Source organism: Condylura cristata, unplaced genomic scaffold (genome assembly GCF_000260355.1).
Source record: "Condylura cristata isolate star-nosed mole 26May11 unplaced genomic scaffold, ConCri1.0 scaffold00036, whole genome shotgun sequence".
NCBI classification, from domain to species: Eukaryota; Metazoa; Chordata; class Mammalia; order Eulipotyphla; family Talpidae; genus Condylura; species Condylura cristata.
Genome location: NW_004567137.1, coordinates 1,381,019 through 1,395,313, shown reverse-complemented (window position 1 = coordinate 1,395,313; position 14,295 = coordinate 1,381,019). Strand labels below are relative to the sequence as shown.

Sequence of the window (14,295 nt, the reverse complement as noted above, 5' to 3'; positions counted from 1 at the left end):
AAAGTCTATAGTCCGCTTTTGTATAATCCCATGCGAGTTTGGATGAAGTCGTCTTGGCATCTTTACTCTGCAGCTATCTTGCCGGTTCCCGAGCTGGTCGAGCTGATCAGTGGCTTTGCGCGGCGCCCAGGTGCTCTGGATTGGGCTAAATAAATTTTTAAAAATAAAAAATGGGCATCAGTTACAAAAATGATAGAAATTCCTACCCTGAGGAAGTGTTAATCACTTCAAATTTATGTTAGAGACATGCAGGATATAAATAATCAATTGCTTTATAAACTGAATAAATATTTATTTATTAACTGCCATATTTATTGACAAGACTTTAATTAATATGAATAATTCCCAGTTCCATCCCAGGCCAGGAAGCTGACCTACATGGCTTGAGTCTACCTCCATGTTGAACAAAATACTAAAGAAGTAGCTTTTCCCCAAGTCATAAAAAAAAAAAAAGATTTTGTTAAGTTACATTATTCATTTTTTAAAGAAAGGTTTTGTTAAAGTATATTATTGTTTTAAAATTTATTTTTTTAATGTTCTTAAACTAAGGGTGTTTACTATCGCTTATAAGTTCATAAGCAATAGCAGAAAAAACCTCATTTAAATATGTCAAGCTAATATTTAGGGGAAATCTTAATTCTTAAAATGTCTTATGAATTGATATTTAAGATGTGAAAACTTATTCTTGGTATTTAACTGAATATATTAACCCCTGAAAAATTGAGCACTAGTGATTCATGGAAATGGTGGCACTTGAGATGAACTTGGCTTGGACACTGAATAGGCTGAGATAAATCAGCCTTAGCCCAATGACCCAGTAAGCAGTGAATCAATGTTAACATTGTTACTAACTGCATTAGTGTTATCTAATAAATACTTTAGCTTCAGTTGTTGTATATGACCTGATCCAATGTTTTCTGTTCTTTTTCTTGTGCAGGCTGGGAAAGGGCTACTTCGGTGTATAAAAGCTACTCCTAAGGCAGTGGCGGATTTAATTCCAGTCGATACGGTCGTCAACCTCACCTTGGCTGTGGGATGGTACACAGCAATTCACAGGTGTGGATGTTTGAGCTATCTAGCAAGATTTGATGAGGAGGGTGAATAGGCATGTTTCCAAAACACATGCACTTGATTATAGAAGACCCCAAGTATGAGGTGGTATCCTTTTCAGTGGTTTTATAATTCCAAGTGTGCCATCATATGCAATATAAATAGGTGTGAGTTCTTTTATAAATACAGTCTACTACTTGGTTCTAAATCATTTAACCATATAATTCTTGATATCCAAAGAGTTTTCCTTTAGTAATTAAAATGCATCTTTCCTTTTTAAGGCAAGTAAGACAAAAGTAGGTGACATCAGCATACTTTCAATTTTATTGAATTATTCAGTTCCTTATAAATGCCAAAATTCCGATCACTGTGTTGGGGTTATTTCCTAGTACAAAGAAAAATAAGCTCTTTGTATATGTGGCTCTGTGAGTAAATGGTGACCACAATTAAATTTTTCTTCTTTGAGGTTAGACATTTAGACATCCCTCAGTCCAGTAGTACCCATTGGATTTAATAGAAAACTTCGCGTATGTATTTACCAGAAGGTGGAAATACGATCCCCTTTCTCATTGTCCTGGTACCTTTACTTGCTCAAGAAATATGTCACACCAAGTTGAGGTCTCTTTCACACATTTTACACATGTTCTCACACACATACAGTTTCTCATTCATTTGCTTCACAATTGAAAAAAGAAATGAAAACTGAAAAGTATTTCATAAATTGCTTTACCCATGGGAATGACTTAAACCTTGTCTAAATGTTATCTTTCCTTGTTTTCTTACATTAGTTCTCCATTTTGTTGTACTTAATTAATTTTTATTTCATTTTCCAGACCTAAATCAACATTAATCTACCACTGTACATCTGGTAACCTCAATCCCTGTAACTGGGGCAAGATGGGTAAGTGCCTAGAGTGATAGAACTTCAGCTGCTCTGTTCTACCATGTCCTGTTAATGTCTGCTTCTGGGGAAAATGGACACAGTGTCTTGGAACATAGAGTTAAAGGGTGATAAAGACTGAGAATAAATCAAGAGATTAAACAATTGCAAACTGTGCATGTGTGGTAGTGAGTAAGGTGGCCTCCCAAGGAGGGAATTGGGAGACACCTCCATAACTGTAATCAGCATGGGATGCAGTGGCCATAGAGATTTTTCTTAAAGAGAAAAAGCAGGTAAAGATCAGCAGTTTTAAGCAATGTCAGTGATAACTATTGCTGGCCAGCCGCTGCTGCCATCCACATTCCTCACCCCGCTGCTAGGTCACTGAGGTATGAAATGATAGATGACCAAGTAGGTTTAGAAAATTCCAGTGATACTGACTTTTGTTATTCAGTCATTGATAATCTTCATCAATTGATGCACTAGCCAGAAGTGTAAAATTGATAGTTTCTTATTAAAGCAATTTATCCTGCTTAGAATTGAAAATTATCTAACCAAGACACTCAGATGTTGGGGATTTTTCTTTCTGGGGGGAAAGTGTTGAACTGGGTGTAGGCCAGAGGTTCAGTGGATGAGAGGAATCACTAGAGACAGAGTGGGGAGTAGAATAGGCAGGTTTACTGAAGTACACTAAGGGGAGCAGCCTTCGAGACAGCAGAGCTCTGCGGCGCCATGTGTGGGTCAGGTCCTTGTTTGGGTACTGAATGCAGACCACAGTGGTGATAGCCCTGAGAATTAACCCCAGGCCACCAGGAAGGTCTCAGGATTTGATTTTCTTGTGAATATCTAAAACATTTAAATCATCTATCTATTTGGACAACAGTAGTTTTTAGGAAAAAATGAAATGTACTTATTTGGTTAGAATCAGATTTCCAATTCAGAGCAAGCACAATGCTTGTATTAGTTTATTCTCAAAGTTTTTATTTCAGTAAACATGAATTAACTACTACCACCTAAGTTCTCTAAACTATATATCCAGGTATTTAAATCTACATGTAAATAATTTTGAAAGCATTTGGAATAAAAATAGATCTTCTCTACTTCAATAACAAAATTAATATATTACTCAGAAAAGAGGTACAAGTAGAAATCATACGGTATCTTAAATTAAAAAATTGCTACCTGCAAAGTCTTCTTCTGAGAGTCAAAATACTCTTTTACAAGCTGTCTACTGTCTATTTTATAGAATTGTAGAATGCTGTAGCACTTGAATTGTTGGAAGCAGTCTTTAAAATAACCTAGGGTGCTCACTGTAACTTACACATGCAGTCAGTCCAGAGACAGTCCATGCTCCACTCAGATCAGGATAGGAAACTGTTGCTTTCAGTGGACTAGAAAGCTGGCCTCCTGCTTCTCTTGTAGATGTAATAACCACTGAATTTCAATCCCTCCAAGAGGACGCCTTCAGATTCCTGGGTCCTACCCAATAAAAAAATATTCACTGGGTACTAAAATCAGGCAGCTACAATCCAAGGGACTATACAAGTATGAGCAAACAAAAAATTTTAACTCACAGTACTATTTTCTTGTAAGAAGAAATACATACTAGATAAGACTCAGTTCCTAAAAGAAAAAAAGCAGACTCAAAAGTGCAGAGCAAATGGCTGGAAATAAAGTCCACGGGCTTGGGGAGTGAGGAGAGGGATGGTGCAAAGCTGCATAGACTGGGAGGTGGTGTCTGACTTTCCCTCTGACTGGTGAGATTCCACTGAATGGTCCTGTACAGGGAAGGAATAGAGTCTGATTACACTTTAAAAGAACCACCGTGGCAGCTCTTCAGAGGGAGGCAGCTAGTATATATGGGGCTGAGGCCCCTGAGCACACAAATGCAGTGTTACAGCTGCAGTGATTTGAGTTGAATGTGGGTTGTTAAAGGGAAGAATCAAGGATGACTCCAAATATTTTTCCTGAACAACTGAGTACTTGAGTTAGCACTTAACTGAGAGGTGGAAGATTGATGGGAAACAAATGTTGTCTATGTATTTGGAAAGGCTGAGGTGGAATCTCAAGGGTCCAGGCTCAGAGCTACGAAATACCAGCAGTTGTTATATATCCCAGTGGTTGTGCAGATCCGAGAACAGTATAGTGGAGTCTCTCATATTACAAACTGCACAACTTTTTGTTTTCTCTCTCAAGCAGTCAGTCTGCCTAGAGACCAGATGTTTCTCAAGAACCTCCTCTTTCATACAGGTTTCCAGGTACTATGTCTCAAGAAGGCAGCCATCATATTACCTTAATAACTGATAGTTTCATAACTGAATAACTGAATGGTGAACTTAGGCATATTCTGTGAGAATTTCACAGAATACCAAAATCAGTTCAAATGAATATCTCTTGAAAAGAACTACTGAATTTAAAAATGTACATTAAAAGTTTAACTAGGTTTTATCTGAACAATAATAAAAATTATAGGGAAAAATAAAACTGAGCCAAGACTGGATAGTAAAGTCCAACATATTCCCGCAGGAGTAGACTGGACATCCTGCTGTTGCTACAGAGGCCTCAGGAAAGTGTTGGCTTTCCTGATAGTTCTGCAAGTCACGACCCAAGCAAAGAAACCAAGACCTGGGCTTTTAGGGCAGACAAGACAGACTGCAAACTTCATGACAGCTCTAGGTTCTTCTTGACAATTCCTGACTGTACTGACTAAAACTCTTCCTCCAAGAACTCTTAGGGTAAAGGTTTTAATAAATGGACCCTATTCTTAACCCATTCACATTACAGGTGACTGCTTTACAGGTGACTGCTTGCCTGCTCTCAGGAGTTGATTCTTGACTCTACACAGCAAGTCCTTAGGCTTTATTATTTCCACCCATTGCAAATGCTATCCTCCCCTCCCACCACACCATGCCTGCTCTTATACTTAGCACTCACACCGTTTCTCCCCTACCGCCTTCCAGGACTCCAGATCATGGCAAGCTTTGAAAAAATCCCATATGAGAAACCTTTTAGGAGGCCAAAAGCTGACTTCACAACCAGCACCTTCACAAGCCAGTACTGGAACGCAGTCAGTCACTGGGCACCTGCGATCATCTATGACTTCTACCTGCAGCTAACAGGAAGGAAGCCCAGGTAAAAAGATGAGTCAGTAGCTTTAGGAGTGTCACTGCGTGGAGGTCTGGGCCCCAGAGTCTTAGCTTGCTTTTCAGCTTGGAATCAGAAGCAACCACTGAGTCTGAAATTCACCTCTAATTGTTGGCAGCAGTGAGAGCCACAAAGCACCCTCATATCTTAAAAATCCTCTGTCAGAGGCAGGAAAGTAAATGTAAAGGATCTTGTTTGATGAGCTTAGCAAGTAATCAGCCTCCCTCCCCCAAATAAAAGCAATTGAGATCCTTTGGGGTTTCTTAAATCTTAGAATGTTCCGCAATGTCACCACACCTAACTGGTGGGATGGTGTATGATGGCTCCTTTTCTCTTTCACAAGCCAGAATGATGTTCTTGTCCCAATTGTACAAATGAGGTCTCTTTTATAAAAGCACTAATCACTGTCAAAGTATCCTTCTCCAAATACTGTCAAACTGAAGGGATTAGGTTTCACCATATTAATTGGAAGGGGCGTGGACACAAAAACACTCAGCTACAGCAGATCTTAAATGATAGTAACTAAAGTAAACTATTATCCGAATTCACCTCCTAAGAATTTCCCATGATACAAAGAGAGAAATACCTCATGAGGTATTAAGTATCCGAGCATTAGAATTTTACCAAAAATAAGACCAAATTCCCAAAATTGCGTAAGTCGTTCCTGGGTCATTACTGAACTGTGCCATCAAGTTTGTCCTGAGGGGTTACAATAAAAGTAAGTGAGAGGCAATTTACAGCCAGAGACCTAAGTGTGAACATGAGCTATGGAACCTTGAACCTAGTAATCCTGCTGTAAGATAAGGACTACCTCAGAGTCCTGTTACAAGTATTGAATAAGATGAAATGCAAAAGACTTTTGTGAATTGTTAAAAGTTGAGACCGTGACATAGCAGTTGGTCTGACACCTGACCACAGATTGGATGATGTGGCCCACCTTAAGTAATGGTCACAGGCGTGACATTACGAAAGCAGGGACTTTGTCAGGTAGGTCAAAACTGGGTTGGAATTTTGGCTTTGACACTTACTATAGTGGTTACTTCATCTTAAGCTCACTTACCCATTCATATGAATGCATGTAAGATACCTAGCAAACACATTATGAGAATTTAGAGATGACTTTTCAACCATCAGCTGTGTCCAGCAGCATAGGGTATGAACAAATATGTTTTTTCCTCTTAAATCTGTATTACAATTGACAACTACTTTTAGGTCACCAGTTGCTAATACAGCCAACACCTCTGCTCAGACCTCTTATCAACATAATTTTTAAGTCCAAGAAAATTCCATAAATAGGAGAAACCATTTTTCTAATTGTCTATCTCAGAATTCAATAAACATGTTTTCAGGCAGGGCACTTAATTTGCTGGGGGTTTTTGTTTGTTTGCTTTTAAATGTTCACTTATTCTTGAAAAAGACCAGCAGAAAAGAGGAAAGGCAGTTTATATTAAAATGCCTGATAGGTAAGATTCTTTGAGTTCATGCCCTTTCCTTCATTTAACAGAGTTAGTGTGGAAAGGAAATGATGCTTAGAAAGGAAATGGGAAGGGGGGGTGATTTTTACAAATTATCAACCATCATTGGTCATACATAATCCCTAATAGCATAAGTCTTCCCATGAGGTATGCTGATGTTTGCTCCTATCTGATCTTCACCTCAGGTTCACCAAGCTCATGAATCGTCTCTTGAAGACCTTGTCCATGCTGGAGTACTTCATCAACCACAGCTGGGAATGGAGCACCTCCAACACAGACATGCTGATGCTGGAGCTCAGTCCTGAAGACCAGAGGGTAAGTGCAGCACTCACAACAGCCAGCTGTGCCTGCTGGCTTCACTGCCTGACCTGGAAGGCTGGTGAACAAAGCAAACATATAGAGATTTACTTTCTTTTGCTAAGAAAGTTGGTTAACACAATCATCTCAAATGATTCTAGGTAAGAGACCTAGGATCATGGGCCCCAAAGCTTGTTCACATTTGCAGCCCTGTCCTCACTCTCTGGTGTCATCACCTTCCTCTAACCTCTGTTGGGTCTGATTGATGTGAAAATAATTTTATTGTTCACAAACTCACTCATTCACTGTTATGGTCAAATCAAAATCATCTTTAATCTGTAAAACTACTGGAGAGATATTTTCCTGAATAAACAGATGACACTATATTAAATTTGGAGAATGACCTCTTCAACTTTAATAGTAAATTACTATTTTTATATTGAAGTAACATTGGTTTTTAGTTGAGTTCAGATGTGCAGCACTGTAATTTAACACCTATGTGCTATGCTGACTCCCATCAAAAGGTCTGGATTCTGATCACCACCATGCAATTGACCTCCCTTCCCCACCCAATCAATCTATCCTTGCCCTCTTACTCACTGGTCCCTCTTACTCCACCTATTCCGATGTCAGAATCTAGATTTGTGTTCATTTGCTTTCATTCTTCATAGTCAACATATGAGTAAAATATGGCATTTGTCTTTTCTGACTTAATTCACTAAGCAGAATTTCCTCAAGGTCCACTTATGTTTTAAAAATGGCAAAATTTCATCTTGTATTGCAGCTGAGTAGTGTCCCACTTTATGTATACCACATCTTTATCCTCCATTCATCAATGGACACCGTGTTCCTTCATCTTGGCTATTGTAAACAATGCAGCAGTGAATGCGGGTGCACATATCTTCTCAAATTCGTATTTTCATATTCTTTAGCTACCCAGAAGTGAAGTAACTGTATAACATGATACACCTACCATTAATTTTTGAAAAATCCCCATGCTCTTTTCTATAATAACTACACATATTCTCACCAACAGCGCACAAGCATTCCCTTTTTTCGACATCCTTATCAACACGTATTTGCTTCTTGATAATTTTAACGTGTGAGGTGCTGCCTCACTGTGGTTTTGATTTACATGACTTAGTAATGAGGTGATGAAAATCAGCTCATGGTCTGTGATCATCTGTGTATCCTTTGAAGTATTTAGATTCTCTACCCATCTTTTAATCAGGCTGATTATTTTTTGCTGTTAAATTATATATTTTGTAAGTTGATCTCTTATTAGATATGATTTGCAAATGATTCCTTTCATTCAGTGGGATAGTTTCTTTTGTGCTTTTTAGTTTGATATTTTTTTTTGCTATTGTTCCTCATGCCATTGGAAAAAAAAAATCACAAAAACAGGACCAATGTCAAAGTTACTCTTTTCTTCCCTATCCTTCATGTTTTCATGTCTTATATCCAAGTCTGATTCACTTTGAATTAACTTCTTGCATAATGTTAAGACTGCTGAGTTCTGTTCTTTTATATTTTAATTTCTCAATTTCCCAAAGACCACTTATTAAGTCTTTCATTTTTCTAGTTTTCTCTTGGTTTCTTTGATCTAAATTAGTTCTCCATATATATGTGGCTTTATTTCTAGGGTCTTAATCCTGTTCCATTGATCTACATGTGTATTTTTTCCCAATACTATAGCTTTGTGGCATAGTTTGAAGTCAGAGTATGATAACTCCATTTAGTTCCTTTTTGTGAGGACTGCTTTGGACGTTAGAGATCATTTATGCTACCTTCACTTGTCAGTTAAAGATTTTCTGCTCCTCTATGAGCCTCAAAAAACAAAATTCAAGCCCAAGTTCTAGAATCACAGAATCTAATGGTTATTTGCATATGGTATAGAACCAGGGTTGGTCTTCACATAGATATTTTAACTGAAATCCTGATTGAATACCTGTACAACTGAAGTAGATATTTTCAGTCATATTTATATAGGTAAAATTCTTCTAAGTACTGTTTGAGATGATCAAGAATGTTTTTTAAAAAACTAGCTTCAGTTTCATGTAGCTTCTTATATTTATTGCATTTTCTTTAGGAATTCAAACCATCCAAATAAAACAAAGGTAATTAGCTTGAAGTTTGACATTTTACTATTTGAAAATAACTAAAATTTGGGACAAAAGAACCAAATTTTAACATATACTTTTTTAAAATCTTAGCAAAGGGAGTAGTCAGGAATATTTGCATGAGATGGCCAAACTTTGGTATGGTTCAGAATTTAATGTGGTTAACCCTATGGTGAATCAGGATTCCAAACAAGGATCTCATTGAAATCTAATGCAGAAGTGTGAAACAGTACTGCTTATATAATTATTTAGTGATACTTCTGTAAAGCAAGTGAGCTACTGGATAAGTTTATAAAGCTTCTAGGAATGCATTAATCTCATCTGCTGTCTTTTAATTAGTCTACATTATTTCCTCCAAATTTGAGATCTCTTGCAATAAATACATGTAACAAAATAATAAATAAAACATATAGCCAGGGAAAATATGAAAGACAAGAATGAAAAAAATAGAACATCCATGTAGTCTAGAAGAGAATATTAGTCATTACAATTAGGTAGAATGTGTTCTTGAGCTTCTGGTGGCAAAGGACATTCACTGTCCAGAAAGAGGACATATATTAGATTTAACAAGCAGCAGATTTTCATTCTGCTTAACTCCTAAAAGAACCTCATATAATGGTTCACTGGAGATGAACATCTCTGAAGCAAACAAAACAAATTTTGCTAAACTACTCCGTATTACTTCCCACACTTACCTTAATTTGTTTTATAAAACACCATGATTTAAGAATGGAAAAGATACATAATTTATGTTTTGGTCCCTAATATATTATTCCATCACTTTTAAAACTAGTTCTCATTTACATATTTTCCTCAATTTCCTAACAGCTGACACTGATATTTAATTTTTGCTATATAAATAGTAATTTACCCCAGATCTTTGAAACAGCTAAAAGATACCCCTTAGGCTGAGCCCCTAAATGTCCAAAAGAACACTTAGAATGTTTGTAATAGAAACTTCAGTCAAGTGGACAAAGTGACTGACAGCATTGCAGTTCTGGAAATCCATGATTTCTTCTTGCCTTTCAGGTATTCAACTTTGATATACGCCAACTGAACTGGCTGGACTACATTGAAAATTATGTGTTAGGAATTAAGAAGTACTTACTAAAAGAGGATATGTCTGGTATTCCAAAAGCAAGACAACAATTAAAAAAGTAAGCATAATCAGCCAGTTAATATTTATTATCATGTATCTGGTTTTATGCAGGCAAGAAATTTGAATGGGGGGAAGGGGATAATTTTCAAGCAGTCACTATTACAGGTCCTCTGTTGCATATGGTATCCTGTAATATTATCAATTCTCATCAGAAATTATTTATGTACAAAGGAGCTCAGAAACCTGTCTATAGTACCTTGGTAAGTACAAAACCCAGCTCTGAACTCATAATGTGACATAAAGGGAAAAGGCCAATGGTCCTAATGAATATGGACTAGTCACTTAAATACTGAAGTCTTGAACTGTCTTAAATTCCTTCCCACTGCAAGTCTGTAAGGGCCAAATTATGTATTCTGCTAGAATTCTGGTAGAAACAAAGTTTCTAATGCAGAGATGATTAAGTCGGAAAAAACAGATTGCAAACAGAAAAGAACTTCAAGACTAAGAACATTAGAATTTAACCTATAGTAAACAAGCACCAGTGAAAATGTGATGTAGTAATATGATCTAAATATATTTAAGAATAGAGGGAAGTATGAGAAACTCGGTGAGGTTATATTACAAGCGTCTGATCATTCAGCAGAACTGTAGTAATGCAAGTAAAAAAACCAGAAGTCACATGCCACGCCACAGACACTCCAGCAGCACATACCAAACACTTCCTGGCTATACTGGGAAGAGACACATTACATTTGTGCTTCAGCTAAGTTGTTTCCAGTTCTAACTCTGGTTTTTTATCTGTGCCCCAGGCTACGAAACATCCGCTACTTCTTTAACACTGTGCTCTTCCTCATCACATGGCGCCTTCTCATCGCAAGATCTCAGATGGCTCGGAATGTCTGGCTCTTCATTGTAAGCTTCTGTTACAAATTCCTCTCCTACTTTAGGGCATCCAGCACACTCAAGGCATAAACATTCTACAGTCTACTTTCATCTGGAACCTCTCAGATACCTCTAAAACAGCAAACTTCAGTTCAAGATTAAGAATAATCAAGAACGTGCCCCAGCTCCAGGCCTGGCCAATGTGCTGTTATGTGGTCACCCCTTTCTCTTAGTTATAACTTATTTTTCTTTCACTGAGAAAAGTAAAGTTGTAGCCTAGCATATAATCATGTACTTTTTATGAAAAATTATTCTGCCTTCATATAAAATAGCAATGCATACCCCAGCTTTCCATGGTTGGCTTTTCTTTCCTCTTGCATAGCATTAATTTCAACACAGTATGTAAAAACACATTGCTTAAGCTGAGTAGAGTAGCAGTTCTGATCTGGGAGCCCTTCTAGGAATTTTCCCTGCAAATTCTCTGTCTCATTTCTGTGTTATACTATGGAGTCCTGGTTGAGGGATGGTGAATTAGCAAAGTGGGTTCACATCCAACATTACCCTGAAGGATGCCCACTCAGGAACCACAAAAAGAACCAAAAGGTATAAACATATACAGGTGGAAACCATGCATATTTGCATTGGACAAACTGCCTAGCCTACTGACAACTATCATTTCTTAATCCACAATTTCCCTGATAACTTTCTCTCCGGAGTTCCCTGCTTGTTTATCCTTATATTTAAGTTCATTTTGTTCAAGCCTCACTTAGTGATCAGTGGGAAAGGCATAGGCTATAATCATACAAAACCCAGTCCCCTGGCTCTGCTGTGAGAAAAACAATTATACACACACATACACACAAAATACTGGCTTCAGTCTTTTTGCATAAAGTGAGAAAGATTCTTCTTCTGTGACCACGAAAATATTTGTTACTGTGTCATTCCAACCATAATGTAAATAGTACAATGTAGAGCAGAAGAGACAGACTTCATTAAGTGACTAAGTTAAATAGGAGTTTCATTTGTTTAAAAATATTTTCTGTATAATGCAAATAAATTAGTAAAATAAATATTTATTCTCAAGTTCTACATTAATAACTATTTCCCCAATTTTTCTCACATTTGAGATCGGTGCATATTGGATTTCACCATTTCATGTTACAAACTAAATTTCCAAATACAGTACCTGAGGCCTAAAGAACTAAAAATAATAATGCAACTAGAAAATTACAAACATTAATGGTCATTATATTTATGCTCACTTTCTGAATAACAATAATCAGAGAGGCACATTTGGGTACTTGAAATGTATAGGCCTTGAAGGAAGTTTCTAGCCTGATTATACTTGAGATTTTTATGAGCTCATTGAGGACATTTTGGAAGAGCTCTGCAGGACAGTGTCTTTCTCAATCTCCTTCAACTTCTAGAAATGACTTTAGATGACAGCTAGCCCAGCTAAGGAACAAAGCACCTGGTGATAGTTTGCAATGTAATACCTTTAGTAACACAGATTAAAATACTACAGCTATGAATAAGACACAATTCAATGAAAATGGATAAAATATAATTCTAAGAAAATACTATCCCTTGATTATGTATGCTTACAATACAGTACACTATTGAATTGTATTTGATTGTTTCACCAAGTCATTCAATAAATTCCACTGATCAAGTGTTCACATTTTGACTTCTGATTAAACAAATTTGAATTAAAAACTTTTCCTCAAGTGTTATTTTTTTCTCCAAGTGCTGAGTTCCAAAGATAACATGAGGAATGTAAATAAAACACCTAAGATACATAATGCTTTCTCTGACACTCTTAATAGGATCACATTGACACTGTCCTCTTTGCAGCATTGTTTTTTCTTTGTGCTGATTAAGCAGTGAAAGTATCTATATGAAAGAAAATTCCTGTTTTATATCAAGACCAATGAACAATTACTTAAGTGTCTAATACATAGAGTGCAAGGCAAAGAACCTCTTACTTTGGTTGGGCAAAGAAACAATAACTTCATTAAAAAGTATCTTAAGTTTAAAGGGAAGTTTTAGTAATCTGTCAGTTCTACACCCACCAGTCCCACTTTAAGCAATTACTACTAGAAAAAGTTAACTAGATGGGTACTCTGACAGGAAAAACATCTCACAATTTTATACTAAATCACCCTCTAGCTAGCATCTCATTTCAGTAACTAATTAAAACCTACTAAAGGTAAGTAGACTGATCTTAGAAGGGTTTAATATCCAAAAAAGCACTGCTTCCCAACAAACACAATGAAGCAAGTCAGCCTTAAGTTTTAAGTAATTTTCAATGTTACAGGAATTACATGTGTATTTCCACACAGCATTTTTCTGGAACAGCAAGTCTATGTTCTGGGAATAGCAGTACTGCCTACAGTAGTAAGTACTATACCCACAGAAAAGTATAGAGAATTGTTCACTGGCTAGAGAGTAAGTTTTAAGTAGCTGGCTTGAGGCACTGTAGTGCCCTGTGCCACAATATACGCTCTTATGGAAAATAGCTAGAAGCAGTTCTCCCAACACACAAAGTGTGCCCTGTATTTGAAACAGTGATTCCAAACTGCAACTGTAAATGGGTGGGAGAGGTGAGGCAGGCAACTCTGGTCATTTCAAGAAAAACACTCCAAAGAAATTACAGTACAAGAACTCACTAAATTGACTTGCAAAACTGCTTAACAGAATTTACAATGTATTATATAGTTACATCGTTAAAGAAGTCTGCTTTGCAGTTATGTAGCTTTCATTTGTACTTTTCCTCACATATTGTTTTACCCTAAATTACACAAAATAGTAGAGATGTGCTATATTAGGAAGAGTTGTTAATCCAATTCCTTAGGTATTAAATATAATTTGGAGTTGATACATTATTTTGTGTAAAATTGTATATTCAACTCCGGTGACTGGCTTTGCTCAATTTTCATCACACATTGAAAATATGAAAAGTATGAGATACAGTAATTTAGATACATGTAGAGGAAAAAGTAGATGTAAGTAAAATTTAAATGTTGCTATAGTTTTCCTAGGAGATTATGAGATTGAGGCTTATTTGGAAGACAAAACATTTGTTTTATGGCTTACCATTTAGTTTGGAAGACCACACACTCAGGACTGAAAGACTAAATGAGTCTGTATTAAGATTATAAAAAAAAAAACCTACAAGAAAAAAATGCTACTAAATAATGCAAATTATTTCAGCACTAAAATATTTCAAAAGCAGTAAGGAAACATGTGGCTTGCTTACCTTGGTTTGCTGGAGGCATGCTTGAGCCCCAAAAAGGGGAGAGGAAAAAGTCCCACATAAAGGCTATGCTGAGATTTTTAAAAAGGTCC

General features: G+C 36.7%; 1 protein-coding gene across 2 annotated transcripts in view; it reads left to right on the top strand.

The window, feature by feature from the left end:
- FAR2 (fatty acyl CoA reductase 2) overlaps positions 1 to 14,295 on the top strand; it is a 140,513-nt gene extending 126,218 nt beyond the window's left edge. For both annotated transcript variants that reach the window (XM_004693122.2, XM_012732902.1), the window contains exons 7-12: positions 938 to 1,056; positions 1,884 to 1,951; positions 4,891 to 5,062; positions 6,735 to 6,864; positions 9,996 to 10,123; positions 10,875 to 14,295. In XM_004693122.2, coding sequence (XP_004693179.1) covers positions 938 to 1,056; positions 1,884 to 1,951; positions 4,891 to 5,062; positions 6,735 to 6,864; positions 9,996 to 10,123; positions 10,875 to 11,037 — 780 coding nt within the window. In that variant the 3' untranslated portion in view covers positions 11,038 to 14,295. The remainder of the gene's footprint in view (positions 1 to 937; positions 1,057 to 1,883; positions 1,952 to 4,890; positions 5,063 to 6,734; positions 6,865 to 9,995; positions 10,124 to 10,874) is intronic.